Source organism: Halichoeres trimaculatus, unplaced genomic scaffold, assembly GCF_033239565.1.
Source record: "Halichoeres trimaculatus isolate MK-OKI-2021-1 unplaced genomic scaffold, fHalTri1.1 fHalTri1_scaffold_13, whole genome shotgun sequence".
Taxonomy (NCBI): Eukaryota; Metazoa; Chordata; class Actinopteri; order Labriformes; family Labridae; genus Halichoeres; species Halichoeres trimaculatus.
The window spans coordinates 23,936,967-23,951,805 of record NW_027437191.1 but is presented as its reverse complement, the minus strand read 5'-3'; the positions used below and the strand labels follow the sequence as shown (position 1 = coordinate 23,951,805).

Below are 14,839 nucleotides of genomic sequence, written 5' to 3'. Positions count from 1 at the left end.
GATCTGGGTAGAATGAGTCAAGAGGTCTCAGACCCAGCTCTTAGTGAATATTCCGCACTGGTTATTAAACTTTGTCTAAGTTTGTATGATGATACTGACGGTTATGTTTAGCTGTGTTGCATCTCTTCTGGCACTAGATGGCAGCACCTATGGCCAAAAACTTTGTCGCACTAATTAAGGTCACCCCTCCAGTCTAAATTCTTGCTTGTGTTGAATGTCACTTTGGACAAAAGGTTCTGTGGATCTGTAGAAAATTAAAATTAAAAGTAGAACTTCTGTTTTACTGTTTCAGACAGCTGTGGTAACTGTTGTTTTACAGAGAGATTATTTCTGGTGCTCGATTCCAGCTCTTACCTCTAGTTAGACTAGAAAAAGAAACAGGCTAAAAACTATTTCTTGTATTGTTACCTTGTCCACGTTGTGGAGGTAGTATGACACCACGTAGTCCACCAGACTGATACGATTATCCTGAAGAGAAATAAATAAAAATACAAATCATTCCAGGAGACAAATCTGAAATGCATTGGATACTATCTCAGAGAAGAGAATTAGGGTCACCAAAGATAAAAAAAAAAAATTAGATTAATTCTAAAAGCCATAATTTCAAGAAAATGTTGGAATAAAAAAAAAGAAAATTCAACTGAATTTTTCTAACCTCAAGCAGGAAAATTTTAAGTGTTTCTTTCTTATTCATAGATTTTTAAGCAGTTCAGGTTTTCAGGTTTTAATATCTTGAATTATTATTATTATTCTTATAATAATAATAATAATAATAATAATTATTATTATTATTATAATAATAATAATAATAATAATAATAATAATAATAATAATAATAATAATAATAATAATAATAATAATAATTATTATTATTATTATTATTATTATTATTATTATTATTATTATTATTACTATCTGACTTGTTTAAGTCTAGTGAGACTTTAACACTTGCTTGGATTTCAGTTTTTGTTGTTTCTCTTAATTTCTACCATTATGTTTATAGAAGAAAATGAAACGGATGTGTTTAACTGTTTTTCATGAACTTCAGAGAATTAAATAACGTGTCTGCAGGGTGTAGACAGAATTGCACGGACGCATTTTAAAAGTGTTCATTTGGATCAACTTTTTTCTCTCAAGACTGGATGGAAACAAGAAGTCCTACAAGTTGCTGAATATACTTTTCTGGAGTTTAACGCTCTTGTTTCGTCCTCCCAAGATGCAATGCTGCCCCCCAAAAAATCTTCCCTCCCATTTTTTTGTGAAAATTAACATCTAACAGCTCTTTTCCCATGTGCACAAAATTTACAGAAAATTTTGAAGAAATTGAAAATTTTCCAAGGAAATGTTATCTGTGTGAGTAAAAAATTTCTAGAAAAACGTGAAACTTGTTTGTCTTAGAGGTTGAGTAATGCACCACAGGTTGTAGTCTTCAGGTAGACTTATGTATCCCCAGAGTCTCACCCTGCTCTTCACGTCCTTCAGTTTTGGAAGAATCTCCAAACCGAAGCCGTCAGCCTGACCTCTGACCCTGCTGCCTCCGTTCATGTGGTTCCCCAGAGCCAGCACCAGACCAACCACCTTCTTTACCCCGTCACTCTCCAGCAGAGCCTTCAACATAAAACACACAGGATTAACTAACTTATTTCTAACTTCTTTATCATTAAACATGTTTTAATCTGACTTATCAGCAACACATGAACACGTTTCCTACCTGACAGACGGAGGAGAGGGTGTTGAGCTTTCGTTGGATGGATGCAATCCCATCAGTGAATGCCGACTGGAAGATGATGCAGTGAGCTCGTCCTGCGAAGTCTGGGATCTGAGACAGCTCATAGAGGAACCTGGAGCACACAATGAGAACACACATTTCTACACACACGCACAGACACACACCTCTATCTCTGAATGTGAGCTCTCAGCTGCGGAAACTTACTGTTCAGGTTTGTCCAGCAGTTTGACATCCTCTTCCTCCGACGTCTCGTAGTGTTTCTGGATCCTCTGCAGCTCCTCGGGCTGAGCTCTCTGACACAGAAAAAACACACGGGAAGAGTTCACGACTGACACACGCTCAGTCAAAGCTCAGTTTAAAGTGCTGTTATACTCACGTTCTCATACAGCGCTTCAATCGTCTCCAAATCCACCACAGAGTGATCCACCGTCAATACGGCTACAAGACAGGGAGAAGATATCACCACAATGAAATGCATGTTGATTTTGGCGCCCCCTGTGGACACTGTGACATCTGCAACGGAAATTCTTGAGAAAAATTATCCCATCCTTCTGTTTCAACAGTGAATATATCACTCATCAAGATTTTTTTGAGTAGAACATGTAAAAACACTTTCTTAAGAGTGTGCTGTCAATCATTTCATCCAACATTGCCCCCTGCTGGTATTTTTTAACACATTCAAAACTATTTCAAAGAAAAAGTTACGCTCTCTGATGATGATCTGGTTTCTTTTTTAGTTCAAAAGAGAATTTTTTAAAATTTTATCACATTCATATCCGGCCAAAAAGTCCTTATAGAAGCTTTAATAATATAACAAACAGATAATATGATAATGACACATCGTATACACACAGGTGCTCACAGAGCAAGTGAAGTTTTACGCACATACTTCTGCAGATGTGTGCAGCACTTTAAAACTGATAACAAAAATATCTAAAGAGATATTTTGTTAAAATTAAAGTCATTCATTAAAAAAACTGTAAATTTCAGGGTACTGTCTGTTAAATTAGCTCATTTTTTAATGAAGAATTTTTACTTTTAGACTTGAGTTTGGAGTTTCCACCTGGGGTGATTTCTGCTTTTGTCTCTTTTTACTATGACTCCATCCATTTTTTATTGTTTGTTGTGCTGAATTTCTCAAAAAAATACTGTTTTTTATTTATATGACACATAAAAGAGTTAAGGAGCTATAAATCTTTCATATCTTTAGAAGAAAGACAAACATCACAATGAGAGCTTAGATTCGGGCTCTAGTTGGCTTTGGCTTTGAATACGGCTTTTTTTTCTCCTTTTCCATTAATTTTTTTTAACTTATCTGTTTTAAATTGAGGAAATATTAAAGTTCCTAGTGTAAAAAATGAGCCTGTGTTTGAGCTCTGTGGCTCTGCAAGCTGACATAAATTGTGCTCAGACTGTCAGAAAGTTAGCAGCATCCACTGAAAATCAATCAATTTACACATTCTGATCAGCAGCAACTCTGTCCTCATCCCTCCAGCCTCCAAAGGACGACACCCCACCCTGTTTCTGCCTATGACTGTGTCAAAAATGGAAAAAAAACAGTATGCAGGTCTGCAGGTCATTAGCAAACATTTGCACCACGACGAGTCTTTGTACAAATAATCCTGGTTACATTTTAATTAATAACTCACCGAGCTGGATGTCTTTCATCTCCAGGTGAAGGCTTGAAATGAGGATACCCACAGCCTGAGAGCGCTTTCCATCCAGCAGCTTAATGATCTGACACACACAGACACACACACATCAGCAAAGAAAAGCCCGGTCACCATGACCATTAAACCAGCAGAAACCATCAGCGGCTCATTAATGAACACACTCCACTCTGCTGCATCTCTATCTCATTTGTGTTAATTTATTTGTACTTTTTAGCCTCTTGTTGTCTCTTAGAACACTTCAAAGTCTTATATGTTATATCAGAGCCCCACGTTCGGAAATGTGACCAATCAGAATACAGAGATTCAGGTTAAAGTGGTTTAAAAACAACAAAAGTAATTTAAAGATAGTAAAAGTCATAATCTAACCTGAATCATTTTAGATGTCTCAGTCTGCAGCTCTGTTGCTTTTCAAAGGTTTAAAATGAATTTACATCTATTATCCAATGACGGTTACCCCCTCTAGTGAACAACAGATGTAGTGCAGCTGAGAGGCTGTCTGAAATAAACTTTTTGATTATCCTCCTCCCTTTTCATTTCTTTCTTTTATCTTTAATTACTTAACTTACCAACTTTTATTTTTTCAACCTAGTTTTTATTTTGGTTTAGGAAACTCATAAGGTCATTATTAAGTTTCTGTTTCTGTTGTTACAAAATTTCACAGAATAATATAATATGAACAAAAAAGGTAGAAGATGTACATTAAATTGGGTAAATTCACAAATAAATAATAAGAAGCAATAAAGACAAAAAAGGCAGGAGATAAAGGAGAAAGTTGACTCAGAAACAGGGCCTTTGGGGTATCCATGGGTGTTTGCAGTTAATTTGGCCCAAGGACAAAAGATCACCATATACTCCTCCTTGACTGATTGGAGATGAATTCATAACTCTCACATTCTGTCTGTTTCATTTAAAAATGTTCCTGAGCCGAAAATATCTGAAAAAGTCAGAGTTGGTAAAGGTTTGTTAGCCCATATTTGGATTGTTTTTTTTAAAACCTGTATGAAGTTTTTATTATTTTCCAGATTTTTGGTGTAATTTTAGTTCATTCACTCATGCTTTTTTTCATTTGGATGAAAATGTGTGAAAGGCTGAGTCTTTGGGGTCTAGATTATTTCCTCATTGAGCCACTGAGCACATGCAGAATCTTGAATCTGTACCATTAAGGGTTTCAGCTGTGTAGCCCAAAAATAATTTCATTTACCCCCTCAAATGATTTTAAAGCATCTTTGTTGCTTTTTTTAAAAAAAATTTAATCACTTTTAATCTCTTCCCTTCTGTTTTAGACTTTCATATTTCATTGGTTTGGTTTTATTTTCACATTTTATCGTTACTGCGTTTATTTTACCTAATTGCTTTCTCCCCTCTTTTCCTGCTGTATTTATTTTTACAGGTCTGGCCTGTTTATTCATTTTCTTCTCTTTTATGTATAAATAAAATTAAAATGTGGTTATTTACCTTCCTAGCCTTTGCTTTCTTCTCGTATGCCTCAGACAGTGGCTTCCTCTTTGGCTGTGTGATGCTTTTGGCGAACAGATCCTCAAACTCGCTGGTGTTGATGATGTTTGGCTCCTCCAGGTCGTTCCACACAGTGTTGTTGCTGCAGAGGAGAGAAACAGAAAGATATTCATCCTCTGCTTGGAATTCTTTTTAACAAACTCAAAGAGCAGCATCAGGTGTTGGAGTTAAGGTTAGCTATTGAACATGTACTCCATGGTGTGCAGCGAGGGACTGATCACTGCTTCAGTCGCTTTACTCACTTTTTTCCACTATAACCAAAATAAAATCACTCTTATCATTGCTTTCTTTTGTTGCTGTTGTATTTAGAGCACATTTCAGATCTGTGAACCATGTTTAATACATAGAAATCTATCAACTTAAACATCCTGGCTTCAAAAATCACCACAGGTTGAATCTTTGTCGTCGTCTGTGGACTTACTTGTTGTCCTGGATCTGGATTCTAGTCCAGTACAGAGGCCTCATGGGTCTGGAAGGCTCCACGGCTGGTTTCCTGGGAGGTTTATCCACCATAAAGCCCCCACCTGGAGGAGGAGGTGGAGGGGGAGGACCGAAGCCTGGCATGGATGGAGGAGGAGGAGGCGGCGGCGGCGGAGGAGGAACATTTGACAGCTGGATGTGGTTCTGAGTTGGAGGCAAACATGGCGGTGGAGGAGGAGGAGGAGGGGGAGGAGGAGGAGGCAGAGAGCCTGGTTTGGTCTGTGTCTGAGGTTGTTCTGATGGAGGTATCTCCGCCCCAGGAGGAGGAAGAGGAGGAGAAGCTCCCTCCTTCTGCCCGGTCAGACTAAGGCTGATAGAAGTCAGATCCAGTTTTTTAGGAGTGACTCGGGGCTCCTGAGGACTTCCTGACCCCTCTCCATCCTCTGGAGTCTTCACAAATGTCTCCCTGTCTGTCTGGATGCAGACAGTGCGGAAAGATTTGTGAATGAAGTCATCTCCCGTTGAAACTGACGCATCTTTGAGTTCTCCACGGAGACGAGTCCCGACCTGAGCGAGTTCATTCTGCAGCTCAGAGAGACTGAGCTCCAGGTGAGCCACTCGCTTTTCATTCTCCTCCCTCTGCCTCCAGAGCTCCAGACCAAAGTCCTCCTGGAAGAAAAACACTATCAGATTCACTTTGAAGCCTTTTACAGTCAAATAACAAGACTGGTGTGAAAATCTGTTCTTAATCTCAACATAATCCTGACTTTACGGTGATATTCTTCTTGGAATCAACTGAGGCCCCATTTACACGACAACGTTTCATCTGAAAATGCTAAAACGCTGTGAAAAAAATCTGCGTTCACACAGAAACGCTGATGGACTGAAAACGCTGTAGTAAGCATGCCAGGCCTGTAGGCGGTGCTATAATTATATTGTCGAGAAGCCGCTTTTGCGAGCGCTCCACCGAAAAAGCGTTGAGCCGGTCATCTGGTGTATTGGGGAATACTAAGTTGAAAAGTGGAGCAAAAGATGCTCATTTTGTTGAAAGACAGTCAGCAGATACAGCAGATTCTGACTGACAGGACAACAGTACTGTTGTCCTGTTGCGCGAGGCGTAGTGTGACGTCAGCGCTTCCACTGAAAACGCCGGCTGACTGTTAACACGGCAACGGTGTTGGGAGCGTTTCAGAAAAATCCCACTCTGGAGGCCGGTCTCAAAAGTTTGCGTTTTAGGTCGGCTGAAACGCAACAAAACTTTTGCGTTTCACCCTAAACCGTTGTCGTGTAAACGGTCCCTGATTTCCCATGTTATCAGTCTGTTACAAGCTTCTTTCTAGAAAGTTAAGATGTTTCAAGAAGGTAATAGATTTGAGAAAGTGTTAAAACATCAAAAAAAGGGAAATTAAACTTGTCCCTCTTTTTTTTTTTTTTTTTACTACAACATTGAACTCATTGAAGAAAAATGTTGATTTTTGCATCTCAAAGGGACACAAATTGTTTGAACTGAACAGAGAAATGCTTATCAAACACTTTTCAGGTGTTTTAAAGTTAAAACCATTACTTTCTCTCTCCGATGTAACGATCATTTCTGGAGGAGGGGCTCAAAATTTTATGCAGTCATTCATTTCATACATAACAAAGGGGCTTGATTCACTAGAGGACCCACTGCACACTTCTAATGTTTCTATTACATATTCATTCAAATCAACACAGGCCCTGTACATTGCAACAAAAAAAAACAGCTTATTCACAGCCTCATGCAGTTAAAGTGAAATATCTATCTACCATTTGCTGTGAGCTGTAAGTTATTACACTCAAACTTTCCCCACATTTTCACCTTTGGATGTGTCTGACTGTTCTGATCATACTCAGGAGTTAAATCAGTCTGCTGCCTGAAGATTGACTGAGTGATTTATTTTGCTTATTCATCTCCTTTTTTTTAATAAACTGAGAAATCTGTGCCACATCCGTCATGAATCAAAGGGTAAACCTGGAGCGAACTGTATGAGCTGCAGGACTCTCAACTACTCATCATCTCTGCAGTTTGCTTTGTGAATCAGACCCCAAATGATGCAAAGCTCTCAGTGCTGTTAGCAGCTGGATTGCACTAAGGAGACTGTCATGCCATTTCAGTTGGCTCAGTTTTAGCCCAAAAATACTGCTAACACTTTTGGCTCAACATTAAAAAAAATCTCATCAGCTGAAGCTTCAGAAAAAAAATGAAGCAAAATAAGTTGAATTGATTGTTTTTGTGTCTTTTGGACCTCACAAAGTTAACTTCTTGAAGCCTCAATAAAAAATTTTTAAAGCAACAGTAGAAAAATACTTAGATTTGTCCAGACTTACCTGCAGTTTCTCCAGCTCCTCTTTACATTCCCTCTTCAGCTGCAGGAGAGCAGCCTGATGCTCTGAGAGGAGTCAGAGGAAAAACAAAGAAAATTCAGACACAGCACTTCAAAACTCCACCACAGGGTGGCAGCAGAGTCTCAAATCTTAGACAAACTAACTGAGCAAATATTTATCCTGGAAAGGACAACTGGACTTCAGACAGTCAGCTGATTCTTTATGATATCATCCTCAGGAAGGTGTGTGTTTGTGTACAGACGGATCACACAGTTTTATCCCTGATGAATAACTTTTAAATCTTAATTCTGTTATGTCATCCATTCAAATACTCGAGAAGAAGTGTTTTTGCGTTTTTAAAGAAGGTGTGAGTAATGTTCGAGTCTTTTAGCTGCAATTACTGTCTTTAAACACTTACATAATGTTTGGTTTAGGGTAAGAGTCAGACTAACTCTCCTTGGTTTCCATTCAAGGTGGTTTAAAAACACAGAAACTCCTGTAAAATTGTGCTGTGGATACACAGTAAATGGATAATTATTTCCTGTTATACAAAGCTTTCTGTTTTTAAGATTTTTAAGACTTTTAATGCATAATTTTTAAATTAAATCTGTCAAAAATGTTAATTTAAAGTCAAAAGGAGTTTTTTTTAAGGAGCATAGTTGATGTAAAGTTAAGCCGTCCAGGGATTCAAAAGAAATCCTTGTTATTACAGTCTTTGTCCCATGATCCTCCTGTCTGAACACTCCTAAAGACACAAACTGTGCACACACAGACTCACACTCACAGACAGGGTGGAGCTCTGTTTACTGTGACTGTACCTCTCGGTATCACATCCACCTCATGATATCAGAGCAAACAGAGATCCTCCTTCAGCTGCTGTTCCTAAAATCAACTTCACCGCTCAGAGGAAAGACTTTGAAGAAATTATATTTAATAAAAAGTTATTGGATTTTATTCTCTTTGTTACTTTAAAGAGAGAGATTAGAGAAGTCGGCCTCCTGCACTAAAAGGAGCAGCCTGAGAAGTGTTTTAGCTTAAATTTCATTGAAAACTTATGAAGAGTTATTAAGAAACTTTAATCTTAAATATCCTTTTGTCACCTTAAACAGTTGTGGAAAATCTTAACTTCATTGAGGTTGTTACTTTGATTGATATTCCAGATGTTTGGACTCATTAAATTTAATTTTAACATTGTCCTTGTGATTTTTTTTTAACATCCAGTGGAGAAGATAAGCATTTATCATTGTAAGCCCTCAGGTCTTCAAGTTGTGATTGAGCCTTTAATTTGGCTGAGTTTTATTTTGCCTTCCATTAACTCAAGAAGTACAAATTTTAAAATATTCTAAAGTAACATAATTTTAATGTGTTTAAGATGAATTTTAAGTTATTTTTTATTTTTAATTGTTATGAACCCATTTGTCCATTTCTTGATGTGGTCTTCCATCAGTTCTGTAACAGCTTGTCCTTAAATTGTAGATTATCACCTTGTTTTCTTTTACTTCTTTAATCTCATTTCATTATCACATTAATTTATTTTATTTAGCTTGATTTAGTTCCTTTTTTATAACCTTTTATTTTACCTTCAGAGTTTCCTCAGTCAATTTTATGTGTTAGTTCAAGAAGGATAACAGTTTCTAATTTTATTAGTAAGGGACATTTTAGTAGAACTACTCAGATATTCAGATATTCAGTTTGAAACCTCTGTGCAAGGTGCCCTTATCCTATATTTATTTGATCTGAAAAAGTTTGCACTTATTCATTTCTTTTTTCTATTTTTTAGAATCCTCACAATTTTTCTTACAGCCCCTGCAGTTTCCTCTTGTTTTGGATCTCACACCTGTTCAACCAGCGCCTGCCAATGGCGTTTTCTCCCTGTTGTGTTATTAATTAGTAGTAGTTAAAAGTTTTCAGATGGGCTTGTTGCACGAACTGTTCAAGCATTAAAAAATATCATGCCTCATACCTAACTTTTGTGATGAAATACTAAACTCAGGGCTCAAAACTCTGACTATCCTGGTTGTAAATGCCTCAAAAATTCAATCCGTGTTAGATGGAATATGCTACAAAGAACAATATTTGATCTGTAATGGATGTTTTTCCCATTTCTCAATAAAACAATCTCTGATACAATAAATTCACCCCCTGTACAATGTTGGCCAATAGAGAAATGATCTATTCAGAGTCGAACAAGGTTTTTGAATAAGGCTGTAATCACGTTTGATAATGCTTCAAAGTTCGGCTTTTTTGAATTGGTGTGTATGTAGTGTGTAGTTTTCTGCAGCCAGCCCCTAGTGGATGCTTGAGGAACTGCAGTTTTCAGCACTTCAGCATATTTTTTGAGCTGAGGTTTGGAAGTTAAAACATTTGCTGGCATCACTTATCAATCATCTTTTTGTTCAAATGTTTATGTCACAATCTAAATCTTCACCCCTTACTTTTTTGCTTTGCTTCATTGTCACATGACAGAGAGCGAACTCGCACAAAATTCAGCAGAGCTGAGGAGAGACGATGCAGACACTACAGAATTATGTTGATGTGTTTATTTTACCTGTTAAGCTCCTGAATTTTAAACTTTTTAAGGCACTAACAGGTGAAAAAGTCCCCATCCAGATGATTTTAAAGTTACCTGCTTCTGTGTACTTCAGACCAACTTTTTCCTCTCTGAGTGGCGGCCACACAGCTTGGAGACGACCAGGAGTTCGCTCCTCTCCGTCTCCTTGGTTGGACGCTTCATTCTGGATAAAGAAATAAGAACATGAGAGCAGAATTAAAACAGATTGAGCTTTTGCATCTTTAAATCCAGGACACTGGTCCAGTAACGTCTTCTGATTCGTACTTTGCTCTCAGCTGATTCTTTCTTCTCCTGCGCCTTACTCGATGCTCTCTCAAATAGTGACCTCAGCATGTCTCTGTCCTTCATCTTCTTCCTCATCGCCTCCAGGTCCACTTTATCTGCTGGGTCCTTCTTCAGAGGCTTGGGGGTGAAAAAAGCTTTGAAGGCATCGAACGCTGCCTCTGCACTGGACACTGTTGGGGATTTTGGAGACTCGAGGGTCACCTCTGCTTCACCTTCCTTCCTTTCAATCTCCTGACCATCATTCTTCTCTGAGACATCTCCTTCATCCTCTTTTTCCTTCTTCTCCTCTTTCTCATCCCCTTTCTTGTCCCGGCTCAGGAACTGGGAGATCTGGTCCAAGAAGCTTCCTTGAGCTTTAGCGTCCCATGACGGCTTGTCCCCGAGACTCCATCTTCGAGTTTCGGGAGGTTTGATTTGGGATATGGAGTCGTGAGCTGGTCCAACGACGCCTTTCTTGAGGACTCTGAGACCGCTGAAGAGCGCAGGGAGCTTATCGTTGGAGGAGTTTGGGGAGAAGGTGGCTCTGGTGACGGTGGACTTAGACAGAGGGGTTTGGGTTGTTGAAGAGATATTCTTTGAGGCTTTTGGGGTGAGAGTGTTCTGTTGAGCAGAAAAGTCTGGAAAGAAATCTCTTTTCTCATCTTGGTCCTCATCGTCATCTTCTACGTCTTCTTCTGCGTCATCTTCTACGTCTTCTTCTTCATCCTCATCCTCTCCTTCTTCTTCCTCTTCTTCTTCTTCATCCTCCTCCTCTTCTTCTTCTTCTTCATCCTCATCCTCTTCTACTACAGTTTCTGCTCCTTTCTTTTCCACTTCTTCTGCGTCTGCAGGTTCTGTTCGAGTCAGTGTGATCACAACATGCTGGGCCGTGCGAGTCCAACCTTTCCCAGAATCCTCAGTGTCTAAACTTGCATCCACATCACTGGTTTGACTTGTCAAAATCTCTTCTTGGGTTTGGTTATTTTTGAGCTCTTTTCTTTCCTTCTGGTTGTCGTCTCTTGTTGCATTCTCACTGGTGCCGAAATCTTGATCTAGATGTACACTGCCAGATAAAATAAGTTCTCTGTCTCTGTGCTCCTCTTGCATCTTCCTCCGCTCTTGATTTGATTTCTCTGCAGCTGAATTCTTCAGGTTAAACTGATTCCTCTCCTCCTCTGTCAGATCATATCCTCCTTCTTTTATTTCTGAGGTTATTGCCTTGTCTTCACGTGGCATTATAACGTACGTGAAGTCTTCCCCACTGCTCTGAAGCACATCCTCAAAACCTACATCTGAGTTTTTCTTCTGGTAGTAGATCAGCTCAGGGTCTCCCTGCAGACAGTTTTCATTTTGCTCGTCTTTGAATCCTCGGAAAAACTTACGGATGGATTGTTCTTCCATTTTTTTAAATCAAAGTCACTCAGGTAGTAAAAGTTGTGAAGTTATATGGACATGAAGATCTTTTAACCAACGTCAGCAAAGTGGTTGCAAATGCAGCTGCTTGAACTGGATACCACAGCAGGATGAGTTTGGCATTTTAAGTCCGGTTTAAGGAGATGTTTTTGGTGTTTTTGGAAATGTAAGGCATGCAGGAAAGTTGTAAGATCATGCAGCTTGGAGATTACAATAAGACCTAAAAGTCCGACCTGTTTCCGATCCAGTTTGCTGAATCCTCTCACTTCTAAAACGTCTCCTTCAGCTCTTACCAGATGATGAAATCTCCAAACCTCAGACCGTCAGCAGCAGTTAGTCACTTAGAGCAACCAATAACAGCAGAGAAATCCACAAAGTGAGCATTTCCCTTGCTCCATGACTCAGCTTTCCCTCCTCGGCTCCTTTCCCCCTGCAGCTCCTCGTTCCTCTCTGCAGGAGTTTACAGAAGCAGACTGTCACGCCGTAATCGAGAGCAGATGGTGATCCTGACAACACCCTGACAGATCCGTGAGCCATACGGCGAGGGAGAGCCAGATGGAGAGACGGGGAGAGAGGGAGGGAGACCACACCCAGAGGTGGAGGAGGGTAAACAGGGATCACCGTATAAATCCACGATGACGAGGAGGTCCCTCTGCTCCAGGTTCAGAGCCACACACGGCTAATCTGATTCTTAGTGGGTTCAAAGTAAACTCCACTAATCAACTCGCTCTGAGGCTGACGTACTCTGCAGAATCAGATCAATAAAACTGGTTTATCTATTGTGATGTTTAAGATTTTATTCATGTTGGATCTCTTTGATATCTCCGATGTGGGAAAAGTTATAAAACAACTTCACTGCAAAAACCTGAAATATTTTTAAGTGTTTTTTGTCTTATTCTCAGTACTGGACTTAATATGAGACACATTCACCTGACCATTCAAGAAAATGTCTTATTTCAAGTTATCTAGAGACAAAAATGAGGTATAAATTGCCTGAAACAAGAAAAGAATCTGCCAGTGGTATAAGAGAAATGGGCTTGTATTAAGACATTATTCTACTCTTGACAAGCACATTTCTCTTACCCTACTCGCAATTTTTTTTACTCAATTCAGGACATTTTTACTAAAAACAAGAAAAAAACACTTGATAAGATTTCAGTTTTCTGCAGTTTTGACATTGAAACACATGTAAATAAAGGCTGATTCCTACAAGAGATGTGCAAAACATCCCCTAAACTAAGAAACAAGTTTGTAGGCTGCAGAAAAAAGTAATTAAGACAGATTTTTATGGTAAAACTTGCATTTTGTTGAAAATAGACAACATAGCAAATGTTGAAACTGAAAGATTTGAGAAAAAATCTATTCTTATGGTAAAATTGGCTGTTCAAATTGTCATTTTGCATTAAATATTGACAATTCAGGTTGTGCTTTAGACAAAGGGTGACAGAGTTACAGTAATAACACTCCAGCCAAGGTAAATCTGGTGCCAGTGTTGTCACAGTGGATTAAGTTTTTCCAACCTGAGTTAAAAGATAAAACAAGTGAAAAAACTTAAAATAAAACACGAAGAAAAGAAAATTTTGAATCAACATTCAATTTAAAAGCACAAACATTGTATGGACTGATAAAACATCAACTTTCCTCAGACTCCACCTTTCCTGCCTCTGTATTTTTCTAAATCATCTCCACCCATATTGACTTTCATGTGTCATTATCACAACTAGCAGATGAAAAGTGACGGACAACACAAGGTGAACATGTTTACAGTCAGTCATCGCACGCCGTCGCCCCGCAGGCTGCCATCTGTACGGGTTAATCTTATGGCTCTTAAAACAGAGCCTTTACATTCCTGAGGAGGGACACAGAGACCTTTATGCGCTCTGAGTTTATGTAACCGATTGAGTCCAGATAATCTGAAGAAACATGAGAATCAGAGCAAATACAGTCAGCTACACACTGGGATAAAACCAGTGGAGAGGGTCCAACACAACAACAACAGACATACAGTGATTAACGTACAGTACCATGTATTTTTAACAAACTTTATTAGAGTGTAAATGTATCAAAATGAGCTTAAATGGAAAGTTACAGACCTGAATAACCATTAATTCTTTGAGCATGATCTCCTCTGTGTTATTAAGTCAGATCCACTTTGAAGGACACAGTTTTGGGGGAATTATAAGACTTAAAATAACATCTAATGAGCAATAGAGCACAAATGCTCTGTGAAAAGGTTAGTTTTATTTCGTATTTTTATGAAGCTAAAGCTTGTTTGGGTGAGATTAGTGCAGCATCAGGCTGGAAATTGAATGCAAACCACAAAACCGAAGTGCTTATGTCTTATTTATAGTAGAAGTTGCCTTATTATACTTAATATGTTAAAAACATTGTATTTCAAGATATGACTTAACAAAAATGAGATCTGAATTGCTTTAAAAGATTAAAAAAATCTGCTGATGAGGAAAGAAAAATGTACTTCTTTAGCATCTTGAAATAAGAATTAAGTCTTTGTGAGGACTATTAGTTTGCTGTTGGTAACAGTGACACCTGTGACTAGATATTGTGGGGTTTTCCCAGCAAAACACTGCATTTCCCATGAGCATCATCACCCACTGTCTTAAAGAAATGACTCTTAGATCACTCAGAAAGTCCTCACAGGGAAGACATTATACTTTTTTCCCGAGCCTTGAAAAGTCAACGTTCCTAACTCCATTTTCAGATCTTTTCAAGCAAATCAAACATTTTGTCTTTTAATATCTTGTAGTAAGACATTTTCTGGACTTGCCCAGTAAATTTCGCTCATATTAACTCTAAAAGGACAATTTCACTCAAAATCAAACTGAAACACTTGCTTATATTTCTGTTCTTTTCTGGCTATGGATGCATCTATAATCATTAAACTGTGCT

General features: G+C 38.6%; 1 protein-coding gene across 2 annotated transcripts in view; it reads right to left on the bottom strand.

Moving 5' to 3' along the window:
• LOC141802253 (formin-like) overlaps window positions 1–14,839 on the bottom strand; it is a 31,760-nt gene that overhangs the window by 9,889 nt on the left and 7,032 nt on the right. Inside the window, exons 1-11 of one of the 2 annotated variants that reach the window (XM_074685780.1) lie at window positions 10,520–12,486; window positions 10,310–10,418; window positions 7,687–7,748; window positions 5,339–6,006; window positions 4,858–4,999; window positions 3,379–3,466; window positions 2,106–2,167; window positions 1,934–2,022; window positions 1,712–1,841; window positions 1,462–1,608; window positions 409–468 (exon numbers count right to left, since the gene is read on the bottom strand). In XM_074685780.1, the coding sequence (XP_074541881.1) occupies window positions 409–468; window positions 1,462–1,608; window positions 1,712–1,841; window positions 1,934–2,022; window positions 2,106–2,167; window positions 3,379–3,466; window positions 4,858–4,999; window positions 5,339–6,006; window positions 7,687–7,748; window positions 10,310–10,418; window positions 10,520–11,920 (2,958 nt within the window). In that variant the 5' untranslated portion in view covers window positions 11,921–12,486. Of the gene's footprint in view, window positions 1–408; window positions 469–1,461; window positions 1,609–1,711; window positions 1,842–1,933; window positions 2,023–2,105; window positions 2,168–3,378; window positions 3,467–4,857; window positions 5,000–5,338; window positions 6,007–7,686; window positions 7,749–10,309; window positions 10,419–10,519; window positions 12,487–14,839 lie in introns of those variants that run through there. The other variant, XM_074685779.1, reaches the window with a different exon arrangement.